At 43.1% G+C, this 19836-nt stretch overlaps 2 protein-coding genes across 2 annotated transcripts; both read right to left on the bottom strand.

The window, feature by feature from the left end:
- Window positions 1-1490: 1490 nt before the first annotated feature.
- LOC128758872 (hexokinase HKDC1-like) lies at window positions 1491-13328 on the bottom strand. The gene is made up of 22 exons (XM_053865319.1): window positions 13183-13328; window positions 11814-11976; window positions 11594-11751; window positions 11396-11518; window positions 9963-10058; window positions 9680-9779; window positions 9375-9558; window positions 9097-9252; window positions 8796-9029; window positions 8556-8697; window positions 7772-7928; window positions 7544-7692; window positions 7137-7256; window positions 6906-7001; window positions 6722-6821; window positions 5784-5893; window positions 5580-5710; window positions 5110-5265; window positions 4959-5046; window positions 4307-4452; window positions 4100-4222; window positions 1491-1539 (listed from the first exon to the last, which is right to left on the bottom strand). The coding sequence occupies exons 1-22, from the start codon at window positions 13243-13245 to the stop codon at window positions 1527-1529; spliced, it is 2808 nt and encodes a 935-aa protein (XP_053721294.1). The 5' UTR covers window positions 13246-13328; the 3' UTR covers window positions 1491-1526.
- supv3l1 (SUV3-like helicase) lies at window positions 13294-19134 on the bottom strand. Its single transcript, XM_053865321.1, has 16 exons — window positions 18721-19134; window positions 18447-18524; window positions 18151-18258; window positions 17969-18083; window positions 17644-17812; window positions 17275-17386; window positions 17114-17191; window positions 16946-17037; window positions 16692-16872; window positions 16199-16292; window positions 15615-15734; window positions 15439-15538; window positions 15253-15333; window positions 14476-14652; window positions 14198-14346; window positions 13294-14131 (listed from the first exon to the last, which is right to left on the bottom strand). Exons 1-16 carry the CDS (start codon window positions 18995-18997, stop codon window positions 13726-13728), a joined length of 2337 nt encoding a protein of 778 aa, XP_053721296.1. The 5' UTR covers window positions 18998-19134; the 3' UTR covers window positions 13294-13725.
- Between the last annotated feature and the right edge of the window lie 702 nt (window positions 19135-19836).

Raw genomic sequence — 19836 nt, 5'->3', positions numbered from 1 at the left:
CTTTTAAAAAATGTCGTCCCCATTTTATTAAAAAAAATTTTCACAGCAGCAATTTCAATGTCCTTGGCAGAATCAAAAAGTAGTAGAATGGGGAATGATTTTCATAATTTCTCACTTTTCTCGCTAGTTTCTTCATTGACTTTTGTTTGACCTCGTGTAATATAGGTCTATGTCAGGAATTGTTCAGAGTTCCTCAACCTCATTTGGAACCTTTGGAAATTGAAAAATGATGTAAGAAAGCCAAAAACAGTTTGTCCAGACGCAGAACTTGAGTTGTGGTCTGAAATCTCAGGGTAAATCGTGGACCATGATTACAATCTTCTATTTCATTTAGATCACTCATCATCATCATCACATATGGCCCTTCACCTGTATTTAGGTGGCCCTCATAAGGTCTGCTCAAAACATCAATAGATAGTAAAAACCTATTAATGATAGCGAAATACTGCCTATGTATCTTGTTTTCATGCTTTTTCCTATTTTATTTAACACTTCATATATATATATATATATTATTTGGAATGACACTATACATTTTTAAGTAAATAAAATTGAATAATATACAAACAAATAACATATTTAAGCGATTAATTTAATGGCATAATAAACCATTTCCCACTTTCTCCTTTTTATGTTTAGTAAAAGTAGCAAGAATCACGTGGTATTGAAAACTGTTTTCTTTCTTTTCTGGCCCCTTGAGAAATCCACTCCAGACAGAGATTTAGACCTTCAACAATGTGACACTCCTTGTATTGATTTATTCATGGATAGTATTTTTCCAAATGGCGTGATGCAATGGAATGTGACACGCTTATATCGCACAGAAGTTTCTACAATATATTGTAGTACGGAGGAACAAACGGCCCATTTGAGACGTGCTGCAGTCACATGCAGGCTTACTTTCTCGTATCACCTGAATGAGGAAGTGATAAAGTTGCATTCCACCCAGTGCTGCAATAAGATCAGTCAGGGTTTTATAATCAGCCTCACTCTCCCCAGTGATCCAGGTACTGAGCTACTCACCAAGGTTCTGAGAGAGTTCTACTCCGTTTCTGAGCCCACACTTTCACATCAGAAATTACAAACTGAAATATCTTTTCTGATCAGAGAATACAGCTCATCCATCGGCCTGATCACTGAACCTGAAAAACATAATATTGAAGCATTCAGTTTTAGTTGAAAGTGTGAAGCAACGGTTTGAATTTGCAGTGTACCGATTCACTTTAAATTGATCAGTGCAGGTGTGGCTTCATTGTGTGTTTCATTTGTTTGTGGCTGTGGCTGTGTGGTGTGCAACCCTTCCGTCACCTTCCTCTGCAGCAGCACTGGGGCAGATGTCACCTCCTCGCAACATAGACTGTGACTCCAGGGAGCAACGGCAACCTGTGCTCCTAATGATGGCTTCACCAGAAAAAAATCCCCCCCAAAAAACATATTTAATAGCTTTGTTGAAACTGAAATGAGGTGGCATCCGACTTGCATCTTTCTTGGTGGAGGTTATGGGCCGGAGGAGCAGAGATAAAGCGTCAGTCCTCCAACCTGTAGCCAAATTTAAGTCATGTGACTGAAGATGGCACTCGTGGAATAAAGTTTATAACTTGTCTACACTGTAATGTCAGTTGTGCGGTCTTTATCTGAGGAGACAGGGATGAGTCTCTGCTGATTAAACATTACGGGTTTATAGGAACAGATTAAAACGTCTGAATTCCCATCACAATAAACCTGCAATGTGGACAAAGTCCGCAACTTTCTAACATTGAAATTACATCTCCATTCTCTGACTTCCAGGCTCGGCTCGAGGGGGAGGAGGGAAATGCACCTGCCAGTATTTTGAGAGCCTCGCCTTGTTTTATCCAGGATTTGATTTTGTGCAAACCACAATCTTTGTTGTATTGTAGGTATTGGAGCTAGTGAATTAAGAAAAAATAAAATAAACATTTTAATGAGACTTGTAGTGCAGAGTATAAACACTTCAAAAGGATATAGAATTCATGAGGATTTTGTGACAATTTTAATAAAGATACTTAACATACGGGTGACTTCAACAGTGACATTCATTCATGCAAAACAACACTACACTACACTAAACTGAACTAAACTTTATTTGACAGCAGCCAGCTCAACCGTTGGGGGTTATTGTCCTTATCTTTGGAGCAAACTCTGAATCTCTGATTCTGGCTTTTACCACAAGAGGATTGAGACATTCATCTAATTTGTTCCTGACTAAAAAGTAGTTCAGTGGAGGCAACATGAGAACGTGAGTGACCACAGCACTTTGTGTGTGTGTGTGTGAGTGTGGCGGTGGGCATGTTTGCCATACTTGTACCAAGACTTAACAAGCCACCTTCTTGTGAGTATGTTCTGCTTATTCTTGCTGGTTCAGAGGGTTAAAACCTCAGTAAAAGTAGTTTATTGTAACTGGGCACCAGTTTGGTTCAGAGTCCTGGTTCAGGTGAGCCATGTGTTTTGGATGGTTAGGTTTAGGGTGAGAGGCTGGGGAAAGCATTATGTCAATGAGAGGTCCTCACAAAATAACAACTGTGTATGTGTGTGTACTTGTATAGCTATTATATATCTTTGGATAACCACCTACTTGTGAGGACATTTTGGCCCGACCTAATCTCAATTTGAGGAAGAGAACTACAAACTAAAACTACAAAATAACTGGGTCATTTTAACAGTGGTTGGTGAGTCCTGGTTAATTGTTTTGGATGGTTTAGGGTGAAAGGCCGAGGTCCCCACGAGGGCAGACATACAAACATGTATTTGTAGAGGCAGTGATCCTGGAATGTCAGGGTGTGTGTGTGTGTGATTCAACTTTTAGGTCGCACTACTAGGACACGGCAGGATTACAATCCTGTGTGTGTCATTGACTAGTACGGTAACATGATAATCCCCCGCATCTTAGTTTATATGCTGAAGTCATCTCAGTGAGTTACCCACAATGCATTTCTCCACTCACCTGATGTTGATATTATTGTTTGATTTCTGCATAAAAATCCTGCCCCAGTCACAATAAACATCTGTCATGTCAGTCAGATAATTTCAGTGCTGAATGTGACGCAGCTTTGGATCAAGCAGATTTCATATCTGACTGGGCCTGTGATGTATCAGTGCCATCACTGTGGGCAGGGATCCAGAGATCAGACAGACCAAACTGGCACACACAGACAGGTCACCGAGGCACACGATCAATCCGATTCTCATTTGGTTGATCCACGTGGAACAGACAGACCGATGACTTGTGTCGCCGTCTGGCAGCTCCGCCCCTCAGAAGTGCGTCGCCTTCATCCAGCACCGGGAGCAACACGCCAGTCAGACGCATCACGCGCAGATCAATCCAAAATATTCATCATGTTGGCAGCAGCAGACGCAAAGCGAGAGAGGCGTTTTAACTGTCCTATTGGTGAAGCTGACATCAATGTCTGGCATTCAGGTCAGTCCAGTCCAGATCAAGTCTAGTCAGGTTGGATCACGGTGTCCACTAAATCATTTGCATGAAGAGAATGTGGCGATTCTAGATTTAACCGCTGTCAATCACCAGAACATCATCATTGTCACATGCCGTCGGCCACTGAAGAGGCGGGTCCAGTGTAGCAGAAACGTTTCCCAGACTCATCTTTTCAAACCTAGTGTTCTGGCTCATGGCGAGAGGAAAAAGAATCCTGCAGCGGAGAACCTTACGTCCCGAGGAAAGAGAAGAAGTGAGCAGAGAGAAGAGTGGATCTTTTAATAGCTGCCCCTTTCAAATATACTTTTTTTTTCTCAAGATGTTTTTTTGTCAGTTCTGTTTTCCATCGTCCAGCAAGTTAACTTAAGTGAAGACGGCTAGAAAAAGTATGAATCACTTGAAAAATATGAGCAAATCATTGGTGTTTTGACAAGTCTCAACGTGTGCTCCTCATTCCGGATCAAGTTCTTGTTTGTTACACGAACACGAAAAGCTCAGGTGACGTGGTCAGCAGACAAGTTTAGAAGACAGAATTATTCAACACACTCAGTGGTTGCTCGGATCATTTGGTGGAGGGCTATTGAATCACTAGTAAACCCTGAGTTTCACAGTGAAAGAGACAAGACACGGATCAATCGTTCAAGTTACTTCTGTCGGGTCAAGGCGGTGACCAGGGCGGCCCCTTTCCCACTGCCCTCGTCCGATGGGAGGAAGGTCACGCTGCACTGAGGAGCCAAAGCCCTGGTGCTCTCTTGGAGAACTCCGGAGAAGCTGTGAACAACAACAGTTCTTTGTTCTTCACTTGGCCAAATATTTTAGGGCGGAAAATGCCACACTCTTCTGAAGCGAACTCACTGAGGATGGAGCTTGTAGAGGGCGCCGTCGACCCCGACGCTGACATCCAGACGCTCCAGTCCGCGGTTCTCTCGGATCTTATCAACAACAGCGGCCAATGCAGCGCCGCACAAACGAGCCGCTCGGCGTGACACGGCAGCACATACCTGCATGATCACACACACGAAAATACCATTGCTGCAACAGGGATCTGATGATAGCGCAAGACAAAGACGGAGAAAGTGTTTCCAAATTCACGTTGCGACAAGCCACACACACTGAGTGGAGCTGGACTGGAAACTCATGACTTGGGGCAGTTGCTTTTCCTGACGGTGGGATTGCAAAATAAGGAGCAAGAGTTGAAGAAGACTGGAAGAAAAAGTCACTAAAAGAAGAAGAAAGAATTGATGAAGTGTAGCTCCTAAAGCAGGACATTGAGAAGAGTAATAAATAGATAGATGACGACATTATTTGCTTTCATTCAATCGTAAATTCTAAACAATATTACAAAAGTGTTAGTGTTTCCAAGTGTGCATGGCTGTTTTAAAATAGATGTTGATGGTTTTATAATAAAATGCGATGTGTACACCCCAGACAATGAATTAAAATGGATGACATTACATCACACACGTTTATGAAGCGTGACTAAATGTATATTGCGAATGAGTTTCACCTCTTTGACGATGCTGCTGTCGTCACAGTTGCAGTCCAGTCCGAGCTGCTGCAGCACACATCGGACCTGCAGTACAGCCAAGCGGTCACTAGAGGGAGACAGATAGCGCGGTTAGAGGCGACCAGCAGAATCTCCAAAACATCATCCGCACCTCTCAATCCTTGACAGGAGTTTGGTGTCAAAGATCCCTGGGGTTTTCAGCCTGTCTGTGACGCGTCCTCTGAAGAGCAGGCCCTGGCGGGTCAGATCCAGCAGGACGTGGCGGACGATCTCTCCTAGATACATGCCGCTGGTCAGCTTCTCGAACCTGCCCACGAAGCCACACAAGCTTTCACATCACAAGACTCTCTATGAGAGCAGCAAATTGCATTGCATTGCGCCCACAGCTGTTTTTATTAGCGACCTAACGGCGCCAACTTCCTGGTTCCCAACCCCTTTAATCGCCTATCATAGAAGCACCCCAAAACAGAGCAAAACAAAATCAAACAGAAGCTCTACTCCAAGTCTTTATGGATGACTAAGCTCCTCATTCAATCTCTAAAGAAGACATCAGGCAGAGAGAAGTGTTTGCATCCTGCAACCCAAGTTCTCTCATCACGATCAGTCAGAGTTGTTTCTCACGTTTGTTTCCCAGTGCTGAGGGAGGTCTGATCCACCTCCAGGTCGTACTGAGTGATGATGTCACTCAGGGAGCCGTCATCGCCCAGACCGCAGCACTCGGTGTTGATGCACATCTTCAGCATCTGGCCGCTCTGTCACAAGCAGAGGCGCAGCGTATGAACAAACAGTGGTGGAGGGTTCATCCCTGGACTGAGCCGTCTCTACCTCAAACCTCTCTGCAGACATCCCCTCTTCTTTCTCCGTGTGTCCTTTGACCCGTTCTATCGTCTTGATGTTTTTCACATCCTCCATGTAACAAATGTTGGTGCCTGCGCCTTCAAGCAGAGATGTCATTTGTAGAACCTGACGGACTGATTGAGGACCATTGTTGATTGTTTATTTCTAAACTATTTATTTAATTTATATAATTTATCATTATCTATGTATTATCTATTTACTTATCTTAACTTAAATATTATATATTTGTCATGATATTCATTTGTATATTATAGGAATTTATTTGTTGTGTTGTTTGATTTTTGTGTTTTTTTTTTTGCTGATGCCTTTGATGTTGTGTACCTTTAATATATTTGATGTGGCAGTGTCTTCGTTGTCATTGGCTGATGTGACATGTTGTGACTATGGGACTAATCAGAATCAGAAAAACCTTATTAATCCCAAGGGAAATTGTGCTCATAACATGCTCTGTACACACCATATCATAGATCATATAATAAAGGCCATCTAATCTAATCTCATGTACTATAATCTAGTATACGATAATATACTATAATATACAATAATCTAATCTATTATAAACTCATCTAATATACTATAATATACTATAATCTACTACGCTATAATCTACTATACTATACTATAATGCAATGAAGTGCAACACAATACAATAAAATGTATGCAACGCATGGCAATGTAATTACATATAATAATTCAATATCATTGATGTCAGTGGACTTTCTTGGTATATATGTCATACATTATGCACGAGGGAGGCTTTGTATTTTTCAAGGCAAACCACTCAAAAAATCCTTCTCAGGAAACTTCCGCCGCATGAACTTTATGTCAGGATTTGACAGAAAGAAGGTGTGGGGTCATAATGTTTAGTCAGATCCACCACAAATCTCTGTCATTAGGAGACATACCAATTATTAGGCCCACTTCACACTGGGGGTCTTCAGAGGCGCAGCACATCATCGTCCCCACCGTGTCGTTTACAACAGCTGCGACGTCCAACTCAAAATCCTAATGGAGGAGATCAAACTCAAAGGAGGCTCAATAGCTTTGGTGACAGCATCACCAACATGCTGGACTTCACGGGAGACTTACACTGCGTCTCTCCACAGCGTCCTTCAGCATTTTGACGACATCGCGACCATCACAGTTTGAGACCAGGAAACCTTTGGTCCAGCTCACTAACATGCCCTGCAGAAGCATGAATCATGTTTCACATTTCCCAGTCAGCGTCAAACACAGTCACCGAAAAGTGAGATCTGAACAATGTTTGAGTGGCGGTCATAATCTTATGGCTAATGGGGGAAGAAAAACGGAGGTTCTCACCGAGTCTACTGCCGTCTGTTCATAGGGGAAAGGGAAGGAGAAACCTGCAGGGAGGCAACAGCTCTTCAGCCCCATGTTGTCCAGGAAGTCACCAATGCACTCGGCCAGGTGGTCGAACAGCTGCCGGCACAATGAGAAGATCAGAACCATGACACCAGCCAAGTCCAACAGGAATAACATGCTTGAGCGCGCCAGCTGACTTCATTCAAGCAAAGAGGTGGGCAACACAATGACAAGGTAACAGCCAGCTAAACCGTGAGAGTCTTTTCTTGCCAGGCCTTCACATGATGGTCATGTCTGAGCAGAAGAACTGAGAAGACGTTTGCAGCTACATTCAGTGAGGCCTGCCATGATGTTTGGTTTCACTCGACACAAAGACAAGAAGCAAAACATTTTGGGAGTGGTACCTCTTCCGACGTTCCCTGCATGACAGTCAATGGTATGGAGTAGATCTTCTGGTGGAGGCCTGAGTTCAGGTGCTGGCCTCTTCTCAAGTTCACCAGCAGGACTTTGAAACCGTTCTCTCCCAGATCCATGGCCAGGTATCTCCCGCTTTCTGAGAACACAACAGCGTCAAGCAAAGTAAATTTTTATTCACCAACACTGCCGTTTCATTTCAAGAGAAACATCTGCACCTGAACCGTCCGGGAGGCCGCACACGTATGTGGGCAGCATCTTCACTGCCGAAAGGTTTTTCTGCGTCAGCCCGGCTTCCATGTCGGCTCTCATTCGGCTTTTCACCATTTGGAGCTGCTCTGGACTCAGTTTGAAGGTGGACAGCTTCTCATCGATCTGGAATACAAGTCAGCAAACTGGGACTTTCCTCACTTCCTCGCTCAAAAACTGGGGTGAATAAATATTTTAACAAGAAATCCAGTCCATGAATCACACTCACAAACTGATGTGACTCCGATGTGACTTTTGCTTCAGCAAGGCCTCCCTGTCACTATTTGACAGGAGTGTCGTTATTTACAGAACCCACTAGATGGCACTCTGCTCTAAAATCTTACATTTTCAACAGCCCTGACAACTAAACCTCACGATTTTTAAAACGAGAGCGCCACCTACTGACATCGGAAAGCGAGACACCGTTTTATGAAGACAACATTTGTATAGTTCTTTGTTCCATAGGTCTGATAAGTGAGATGAATTTCTGTTTTGGGTTGTCTTACTTTTTTTAATTTTTTTTTTTAATACCGGCCGTTCATGTTGTTCATTGGTAATAAATTGCAATAAATACGTGAAAAAAGTTTAAAAATTATTATTTTTTATATTTATTCTCCTCATATATTCCTGGGTTAAAAAAAGCTGGCCTCTCACAGGAACAATGATAAAAAAAATAAAAAAAAATAAATATTGATGCACTCCATGTAAAGTCCCGAGGGTCGTCTGAACCCAGCTGCGGATGTGTGGACGCACCTGTCTCCTCTGCGAGGCCAGTCTCTGTCCCACTGCTGCCACCAAGGCGGCTCCCTTGCTGCTGCCGCAGTTCGACTGGATGAATCTGACGTGACACTCTGGAAGGAGCCGCTGCAGGACCTTGTGAAGACGTTTGGAATACCTGCAGGAGGAAACACCCATCAAGATAAGACAAAAAAATCTCAGTCAAATGATAGTTTTCATTGCTTTGACAGAAAGTGTTGATAGTGTTCCACTCACCGTGGGTGTGTTCTATACATTGTGCCATCCACCCCTACAGAGATCTTTAACTTCCCCACGTTCCTGTTGGTCTTGACACGGGTGAGGATTGCAGACAGCGCAGCGGCCACCAAGTTGGAGGATCTGAAGGAAACGATGGTGCTGACATGTTGAACTGCCACGCAGTCGTCAGAGGACGGGTTCAGGTCCAGATCAGTGAGGATGTCTCTGGTGTTCTGCAGCCCGGTTTTGTACCTTAGACGGACGGATTGTTAGTCACCAAAGGTAGCTTCTGTGAGGGAGATGGTGAGAGGGGACGTACTCCTCCATGGCTGCGACGTGTGCTGAGGTTATCCTCCCGTGAGCCATCAGAGCTTCAGACACCTGCCCATCAAACAGCCACCCTTCCTTGGCCATCTTCAACACAATCAGCCGGACCAGCTCTCCCTGATGCATCCCACTGACCATCTTCTCGAAGCTGATGGAGAAACAGAAGCACTTTGACTTGGGGGGAAAGAGGCATTTAAAGTGGAGCATTTAGGACAAGAATGAAAAGGAAATTCCCTCCAGCTCAATATAATGTACATTTATATGGCTCACGTTTGTTTTCCAGGGTTGATGGAAGCTGCGTCCAGTTCTCTGTCAAACTCTGTGATGAAGTCATCCAGAGCACCGTCATCTCCAAACGCCCCCCACTCAGTGTTCACACACATCCTGCCCTCGTCTCCCTCCACCCTGCCGATGTGGCGCATCTCCTCCATGTAGCAAGCATTGGTGCCAGTTCCTGGGACAGAGACACACACGAGACAGTAGCAGAGGGAGCTGAGAGGGAAAACAGAACAGAACCATGGAGTCCTGGCCCTTTTAAGTTCTGTCAAGTCTTCCTGAATACGCACTAAACCCACCAATGATGAGTCCTATTTGACAGTTGCGGTCATCAAAACCACAGCTCATCATCGTCGCCACGGAGTCGTTCACCAAAGCCACAACCTCCACATCCAAGTCCTGCAGAATCAGAATCAGCTTTATTGCCAGTGTCAGTGAGGATGCCACCAACTAGGAAAGTGCCTTGTTATGTTGTGCATGGACATATAAATAAATAAAGAATGTATTTTTTTACACATTAACAAGTCCTTATTTACCAGGTCACATGACAAATGATGAATATGAAGTCTAATATTCACCGACCTCGGTTCTTTGGATGGCATCTTTAAGTGCCTCGACAACTTCTTTCCCTTTCAGTCCCCGGGCCCTGAAGATCTTTCCCCAATTTAGGAGAACTCCCTAAAGAGGAATGAAGGTTAGGAGACCAAAGAGATAAGCATGAATGAGAGGGAGGCAGGAGGAAGAGGAGGGGTGATGGGAAAAAAAGAATGACTTTGGACTGATATCAGTGGACATAAAGAAGAGAGTGAACGCTGGGTGGAGAGAGCGTAAGTGGAGTCAGAAGAGGCACAGATGAAGAAGGTTGTCGTTGGGAGGTTAAGAACCAAAATGGCTGTCTCTGTTTTCAATTCCTCTGCTGCGTTTTGGGCTTTGTTTACCACAAACCACAAACATCAGCACCACAGAAAACATTCAGATGCCACTCTGATGTTTCGTCAAATATCCGGACAACCACCTTCTTTGTAAACAGCTCTATTGTACACAGTATATTCGGTGCTTAGGTTTTATTTTCAGTAATTACAAGCAGAGTTTTGACACATTTAAGGTGAAGATCATTTTTGATTGTTTCATATAAAATTTGGTTATTAAAAAGTCTGTCACTCAATTATTTGTTCATTTGAGTATGTGTTGGTGGCGTATTTTTAATTTATTTGCAGCGATTTGTATCATAAAAAAGACAGACAAGACAAAAGATATATTGGCTCAAAATATTTGAATGTCGAAGCTGTCCGTGAAACTGCTGCGCTACGGCTCACATTCGTTCATTCATAATTGATTTTAGCACCAAATGAAAACACAAAACGATTTTAGCCAACTATCGCAAAGGGGCACTTGTTTTCCGGTGACGTGTTTTGCTTGAGCAGATTCCTGGTTGGAATAATTCGGAAGGTCAAGATCAGAAATGAAGGTCAGACTTTAAATAAGGTAACATTTGTTATGCTTAACAAAACAATAAATGTGCCGCGTATTCGCTGCATATTAGCCAGTCAGCCAATTAATCATAACAGAGCATTGACTAGTGTTTGGCCAAGACTGACCGAGACTAACCATGTACTAACTGTCAATTAACAAATAATTTGTTTATTGTTAATTGAAAGTTTTACCAAAAATAATTTATGTTTCAGAGGAGGAGGAGGATACGGAAGAGGATTAGGGCCAGTGAAGGAAAAAAAAATTGGCAAAATTCTGACTTTAAAGTGAGAATTCTGAGAAAAAAGTGATAACTCTCACTTTAAAGTCAGAATTCCGTCTTTAAAGTAAGAATTCTGACTCTAATCTCAGAATTGTCACTTCAAAGTGAGAATCCTGACTTCTGAGATTAAAGTCAGAATTCTGAGAAAAAAGTCAAAATCCTGAGATTAAGTCAGAATGCTGAGAAAAAAGTCAGAATTCTGGCAATTGTTACTTTTTTCTTCCTCCTCTTCTGTAGGAGGAGGAGGGAGGCCTGACGTTACCTTGTTTATGGCGGCATGTTCACAAGGGAAGGAGAAGGTGAAGGCCAGAGGATGTTTCTTCTTCAAATCCATGTTCTTCTTCTGCAGAAAGTCCTTCAGAGATTCTGACACATGGTCGAAGACCTGTGGAAGTCACACAGCGACTTGAGGAATTTGAGAACGGCTCTCTTGTAAGTGATTTCTTCTGCTCAAACTCACCTCCGTCCCCTTCCCAATGAGGACGTCATTCGATATTGGATACGTCATCTCCTCTATCTCCACCGCAGCAGGCCGCATCCCTCGAGCTTCCTTCACGTTGACACGAAGGACTTTAAATCTGGAGCCGCCGAGGTCCAGCGCTAGAAACTCTCCTTTCTCTGTGAAGACATCGTGAGTTGAGCCACACTTGACTGGGGTTTTTGGCCAGGAGTTCGAGAACCTGTTCCGTCCGGAGTGGAGCGGACGTGCGTCGGCAGCATCTTCACCGTGGCGACCGGGTTGCTGTCAGCGCAGAGGCCCTTCTTCATCTCCGCCTGGAAACGAGCCGAAATGTCCTGGAGCTGGTCGTCATGGAGACGCATGCGGTACAGAAATCTGTCCACCTGTTTTGAGCAAGCAGCGAGGAAATCATCATTTCAATCCTTTTTATTTATTTATTTATTTTTTGCAATTCACTTTTTATTGAATTCTGTAGGGTTCGGTGTTTATAATAAACATTCTTGAAATCATCCACAACCAATCACATCTCCCATTTTAAGTCACAAAGAAAGAAAAATAAAAATAAAACATGAAGAAATCAAAGGCTGCAGGGGTTCGACATTAATACATTCTTTCATACAATTCACAAAATAATAATAGAAAATGGTCAATTAAATGCAGTCAGAATGAGTAACAGATATTTAAACAAACACATTTTTATAGTTTAATATATTCCATCCAGCGTATCTCTTTTGAAAGACATCCTGTTTAAGGTGGATGTTGAAGGAAGTTCTCTCCATTTGAAATATCTGGTAAATGAAGGAAATCATTTTTTAATGTAACAGCAATAAATTGAGTTATAGATTGAATCATAATTGAACTATATGGACCATAAATTATGGTTAAAACCTTTGAAACTTTCCACCGAAACTATTTTAAATCTGATATTTTATCGGTATTTGTTTTTCACTGAGTGAGTCAAAGAGCAGATTCATTTTAAAGGTCACCTCCAAAGGTTGATGTTTTGATAGCGCACAGTTGTAAATGAAGCATGAACTCTCCCGATGATGAACGGTTCAGCTGATAAGTCCCAATAAGTCTCGGACGTCTATTAGAGAGTCTAGTCCAAGGTTAGACCGAACTTCACACGTCTATAATCAGTCTACATTTTTGGCCTCAATGTACACTGTACAACTTAATCCATTATTATTATATATAAAATTAAATAACAGCGTAAAGTTGTATAATCGATGGGATGATGTTGGATTAAAACAGTTAAAACAGCCATAGATCATTTAAATGAAGACCTCATATCAACTTCTGAAGGAGCCAAGAAAACCACCTTGTCAACACGCTGTAGGAAAGTAAAACATGATTCTGAAAAAAAACTAGAGCTGCTGCTGTGAGTCTCGAACATGTCTGTTAAAGGTGTTTGAGCTCTCACTGAGATGTTAATCATTGCTGAGCAGACGAAACATGAGTCGGTCGCATCATGCTGTTCCGTCTGTTACCGTGTTTAAATAAGCAAACCTTCCTCGCAGGTCTCTGAGGACCTGAAGACTGTTTTTGTCAGGTGAGGAGACTGGCTCATACGATTTAGACGCTCTTACCTTCTTTGTCGGATCTTCCTGCAGCTTGGTGAAGAAGTAGGAGAAGATGTGAACCGCCAACATCTTGTTCCAACACGCAAGACTCGCCGCCTAGTGAGAAACAAGACTCTGCAGACAGAGCAGCATTCGCCTCATGAACCTTTACTTGCAGAGCCAGACTGACAGCGTCTTGTTCAGAGCAAAGGTCAGGGGTTTAATGATTAACCGAAGCCAAACCTCTGTTCTCTCAATCAAGAGTTGAGATTTTATTATACATTAGTAATCATATAAACCCCTGGCTCCAGTCTGCTGTCGTTTATGATGGGACAGGGCACAGAGTGCACCACATCCCCGGCTCCTGACGTCCCACGAACAAGCAACACACACTGTAATTCACACGATGAGTCCTCTAACACACAACAAAGTAGAGCTCCATGACAGGAAAAAGAAGGAGCATCTGCTTCTCCACGGGAGAATATTAACCACCCTTCAGAATGTTGGTCATCTCAGCCTTGTTCACATGATACTCTTTTAAAAATATACAGTTTTTAATCAAACAATTCATCATTTCTTCTTCTTTTTTCTTCTCCCTTTGTTGTTATCATCGTAATGTCCTTCCTCAGTCTCGGTTCCGATTCTGGACTTCTGGTCCTTGAGCCACTCCCTCTGCAGCTGCTGCAGCACGTCTGACGTCAAAAGTCCGTCTCTCACCAGGCGACTGGCCAGTGAGTTGCTCTCCTTCGGGCCTCTCCTGCTCATCACATGACCACCACCGCCGCCGCCGCCGCCACCGCTGAGGGAACCCGCCGGTGCCGAGCCGCTGCGGCTGTTCTGGGACTCTGTGATGGTCGGGTCGGTGGCTCGGATCAGGCGCGTGATGTTCTGGACGCCTTGTTGGATGATGTCATCAAGTTCTTGTTGAATATTCCGGACCAATGCCGTGTCCGGGAACATGTCCATGAAGCGGTAGCTGGATGAAGAAAGCAAAGTCAGACGCAGAATTCGGACTCAGCAGTTGAGTCGGGCCAGTGGCTACCTGAGCCAGAGGTAGAGATCCAGCACGTCATGGACGGCTTCCAGGTGAACCAGGTCTTTGATGTTTTTGGGTGGAGCCACAGGCCAGTTGACATGGCGACAAATCCAGTCGAACGTTAGCGGTTCGTCTCTGCTAAACTGTCGTGCAAACTACAGAGGAGATCAGACAGAAAGAAGGTCATTTTTTATTGTCCAAAAAGCTTTTTTTGGGTCATTTCAAGGGCTTTACTGTCACACCATACAACACGTCTTCACACAGAATCTCCTCACATCTCTGACCTTCAAGAAGGAGGTGCAGACGAAAGGCTGCTTCTTATTGATGGGAGCGGTACAGAAGACGTAGCGAGACCTCAGGCTGAGAGGGATGTGCTGAATCATGTCGGCCAGAAACTTGAAGTCCTCGATGTTGCAGACGAAATACAGGCCGTCCACCTGAGACAGACTGACGAAAATGTCCTGAGAGACGGCGAGAGGAGAGTCATGAGAGGCTGGCAGGACGTGCTCATCACTGTCGACTGCTACTGGGTGGATTGTGTCGCTGTGAAGTTACTTGTTGAAACCTGGCTGACAGAGGGGTGTTTTGACCTCAATAAGCAGCGTGTGTTACTTCATTTCGAGATAATAAAATCCATCTTGATGCAGAATACAGACAACGTAGCTCTTGAATTAGATCAGATGAACTTCCCCACTGTGGGACAAGGAGGACATCTCTCCAACTGTCTCTGATGTGCAGATCCCCGGATCGGCTCCAAGTGTCGCCAATGGACCAACACCAGTAGAAACTCCTGTACCTCAGCTCTGAAGCTGGTGTGGAACAGTGCACATTTCCACACACTTTTCGCTTGTTATTCAGACTGACTTCACCGTTGATAAGTAAATAATAATATATTTCAGAGCTCCAAAGGCAGTTTTTAAAAAGAGAAATCCATCATTTCAAGAGTGTAACTGTCACAGCATGTATGGCATTTATTTTCCACGACAATTCTGGCCACCAGACTGCACCAAGTGGAGACGACAGAGGTTGAGCTGCAAATGAGCATGAGATTGGAAACTCACGATCAGGTTGGAGAGCGTCGCGTCCGGCAGATGATAAGCAAACATCTCGATCTGCTCTGCAGTGGGATGAAGACCTGCAGTCTGACACAGAGCACAGCGCTCTTGACTACATGTTCCCAACTTCGTTCTACAGTTTGCTGGGCTTTTAACTGAAATGCAAACAGATCACGGCATGTTGAGGCTCACCTCTATTGGATCCACCAAATGGCTGAGTATCTCCTTCAGGACGGGGAGATCATCCCTGTGCATTGTTGTAACCTCTCCCTCTTTGAACTTAGAGGAGAACCTGGGCAAAAGGCCCACACCACAGATCACCAACACATCCAGGCAGAAATGACCTTTTCTGATCCAACACCACGAACCTTCCTGCACGACCGGCAATCTGCAGCGCTTGTGAGGTGCTGATGGTCTCCATCTGTTTCTCCCCCTTCTCATTGATGTTTGGTTTGACCAGACTGTTGAAGATGATGCGCTTGATACTCCTGGAGAGAAAACAGGCAGCTGATGACATCATCACACGGCGCATAAAACAGAAACAGAATGAGCGCCACCAAGTGATGATGGAGGAGAAGAAAAAGAGATAATAGTTTAAAGTTTGTTTTAAAAAATAACTAAATCAGGCAGTTCACACACACAGCATTTAAATGACAAAATGACAAGAGGTGTAAAACAAGATCTTCATACAGCTATTATGAAAATCTTTTTAAAAAGAACTGATTATAGTATTATATTATTTATCTCTTTCAAGTTTATGAATATCAATTTTATATGCATTTGTGCTGTATTTCATTATTTTTATCTGATTTCCCTTCCTTTTACCTTCTGACGTATTTATAAGTACAAAGTGTGTGTGAAACACTGATACAACAGTTTGTATAACATCTTGTGTTTTGAGGTCGTAATTTTATCTGCAGTTACTGACGAAAAACACAAGAGATTCACTTACAAATTGAGACCCATCCCTATGGCATCGGTTGCAACCAAGATTTTACAAGGATCATCAGGATCATTGAATTTTTTGGCCTGGGAGAGCTTGGTACCTGAGGGCACAGAGAGAATCTCTATTTAATATATGCACGGCAAGACACCATTTCATGTCTTTAGCTGGTAGTAGATTGTAGATTATATATATATATATATATATATATATATATATATATATATATATATATATATATATATATATATATATATATATATATATAATTACAACAAAAAATAATTTAATATTATAAAAATTGAAATTAATACACAGATATTTTCAAGACATTAAGTTTTAGTTTAAACAAGGTGATATAAAAACTTGAATATAGACACCATCGTGATTTATTGTGCTATTGTCAAACTGATGCAAAATAAACAATATTTTGTTGTTTTAATGTATGTATGGGTCCATTAGATGCATTACCCAAGGCATCAACATCCTACTGAAAACACACCTGGAGGCAGACTCCCGTAGATCACAGCACACTCTATTCCCCTCGCCTCAATTTGTCGGCTGAGTGAGTAGATGTCGTTTTTACTGAAGCACACGATGCAGTCTCCTGGCCTCAGGTTGTCCAGCGACTGAACGGCCTGATCCAAGACTGAAAACGGGGTCAAGCGTTGGTAGGTGTGAACCTAATGAGGGACCAAACACATTAAAATATAGAAAAGCTTCAATGTGAACGGCACAAATGGCACAGTCTCTCACCTCCACCTCCTCTCCAGTGGTGAACATGAGCTCCCGGACAAAGCCTATGGCTGAAGGTTCACCACACACATGGATTTCCTCGGCACAAAGACCTGACAGAAAACAGGTGGGAGGATTAAATGGAAGCAAAACAAGGCCAGATGAAGTGAGCTACATTGTTCTACACACCCAGCAGGGCTCGTGTCCAAGCCCAGCCTCTGGACGGATCTCTGATCATTTGTATTTCATCGATAACAGCAACTTCATCTGAGGGTTGGAAAATGGAAGAGTCTTTTTTTTAATGACTTGGAAGACAATAATCAAAGAGTGTGACGGTGGCGTTGACTTACAGGGAGTTGTAACGTTACACATTTCGATCGTGCAGGCAACATGATGAGACGGTCGACCCTCTGGGTCCACGAAGGTTCTCTCCTCCCCAGTCACCAGGTCACATAGAACATTCTATTCATGTGTAACAGGACAAACATTTCAGTAAAAACTACATCAGATATGAACAAAAAAAAAACAAAAAACATGATTTATCTGAAAACATTGGGATTACAAGAGGCCACTCATTTGCCATTGACCTCACAAAGGTCAACACAGTGTTCCTTTGTTCTTCACGCACATGTCTTTGACAAATACAAAGAAGGAAAGGAAACATCTAATAAACAGACTGAACCAAAGCAGAAGAGCAACATGATGTCTACAGTACGAACCGCTTGATTGCTCTTCTCAAAGATTTCGTGCGCCAGCAGTTTCAGGGGGCCACAGTAGACTCCGGACTTTGCCGCCAGGTAGCGCTGAATGGCGTTGTAGGTTTTACCACTGTTGGTGGGCCCAGCATGGAACACAATTTTTCTCTGAATGGCACGAGCTTCCGAGTACCTGCACAACGAATAGTAAGGCGTTTCTTCTTTTCACTCTGAATCACACACACGCTTACGCTCAAGTATTCAAATGATTTAACAACCGTCACGACCTTACATTTATTCACCACAATCACAACTCACTTTACAGACAAAAACTACTTGAGATACAGACCAGTTGGCCGGCACTCGGAGGTCAGAGATCTTTCGCAGGTCGTCCATACAATCAAGCATTGGAAAGATCTGCTTGGCGTGACGCATAAAATAGGGGAAGATGTCGTCGATGTGACCTACAGTCAGAGAAAATGGAATTACTCCATGGTTTAATGTTGAGGGAAATCATTTCAGTAAAGCAACCTGCTCCAGCACAGATGTCACTGAGGATGATGTGCAGATCAGCAGGAAGAGACGCCACCTCAAGGACATATTTCCTGAAGTTGACAAAAGCCTGATGGAACAAACGAGCTGGAAAGAAACAAATGCAAAACATTGGCCACACAGCAGACACACGACATGTTGATCACAAAGGAGCAATAAACTAAAAGACAACCAAAGTGAAGCATCTTTGATGCATAAAAAGTTTGTGAAAGGCGTAGAGAATCAGACTAAAAAACAACTTCAGATGTGTGCTGTGATTGAGCTTTCTTACTCACCATCAAGGCCGTTGTCTGCTGCCAACTTTTGTATCTCCTTCTTCTTATAGAACCGGTTTAGAATTTTTAACAGCTCACCTGAAAGTACGGAGCAGGGCAAAGCAGTCATGAGGGAGCAGGTGTTTTTCCATCTATCCCAAAATGAAATAAAAGCAACTTGGCTAAAAAAAAAAAAAAATTAAAATGCTATTGTCAGCCAGTGACTTCAAGTAAGTAAATATATCTTTTATTGATTTCTGCACCCGGAAATAGCGAGTAGAGAGAGTCAACAAACTTTTATCCAGCGGTTGGCTTAGCTCTGCTCCGACGCTTTCATCCACACCGACGTCGGTCCTCAGAGAGACAGGCACGAACAGAGAGGTGTCCGGGGGTTTGGGAGCGGAGTTGTTGGACGAAGTAGCCCTGCAGCAAACCAAGGAGCCACCTCGGTCCTGGCTGTTTAAAAAACCCGACTCGGGAGCCGCATGATAAACCCCAGCCCTGAAACGAGTGGCGCAGTTGATGTGACGCCGCAGCCGGGCGAGCCGAAATAGACATGGTCGTGCGGTCATCTTGCTAAAATGCCCCAACAGGGACACGCTACGAGTCCCGAGTTAATGACTCGACATGTTTGTCAGGAGCGAGTTGAAGATTACAACAACTACTCCGGCAAAGGACACACTAGTCTTCCTGCTGCCATGCAACGTGGGTCAGGACCCCTCTGAATATTGCTGTCCAAAGATGTGCCTGTTCCAAACGAACACAAGAACAGATCATTTTTTATAAAAATAATTATTTTTACCGATAGGGAAATAAACCGTGACGCTTGACCACTTATATCGAGCAATATTTATGTTTGGATATTTTAATCAAATGAAAAGCTGAATACTGCGAAGACTTTTTTCAGGAATTATTCTGGACTACTAGAGTCACTGAGCAAGGAGGCTGGCATTGAGTCAACGCAATAATAGACTTCAATTTTATTTTGTTATTGTAGATTTTATTGCGTTAAAATAGAAAAAAAAAAAAAGAAATGAGTAAAGCACACCAGCCACCACATTTATCTACCAAATATTCACTCAATGTCTGTGTGATGTGAATCTGAATAAAATATATATAATAAAACACTGTCTAAATATCATGAAATATTTTCTTTTTGAAATGAAAGAATCACCATAAAATGTTAACATTAAAAACTGCTCCAACAGGTGAACAGTTTTTACTGTTGTGGGCGCCATCACTTTATCATTTTTTTTCTTTCCAAGAACTTCTCCATAGTCGGTAACTATCACAGTTTTGCAGCTGTCAAGTCAATTCAGTGACACACTACTGCCACCATACGTGGCTCATGTATTAAAACTGAGCGCCTCAGGGCCCAAAGGTGTAAAACAAAAAACTTCTAGCAGCCCTC

Source organism: Synchiropus splendidus, chromosome 5 (assembly GCF_027744825.2).
Source record: "Synchiropus splendidus isolate RoL2022-P1 chromosome 5, RoL_Sspl_1.0, whole genome shotgun sequence".
Classification (NCBI taxonomy): domain Eukaryota; kingdom Metazoa; phylum Chordata; class Actinopteri; order Syngnathiformes; family Callionymidae; genus Synchiropus; species Synchiropus splendidus.
The sequence above is the reverse complement of the archived record's forward strand: the minus strand, read 5'-3'. Positions and strand labels throughout refer to the sequence as shown.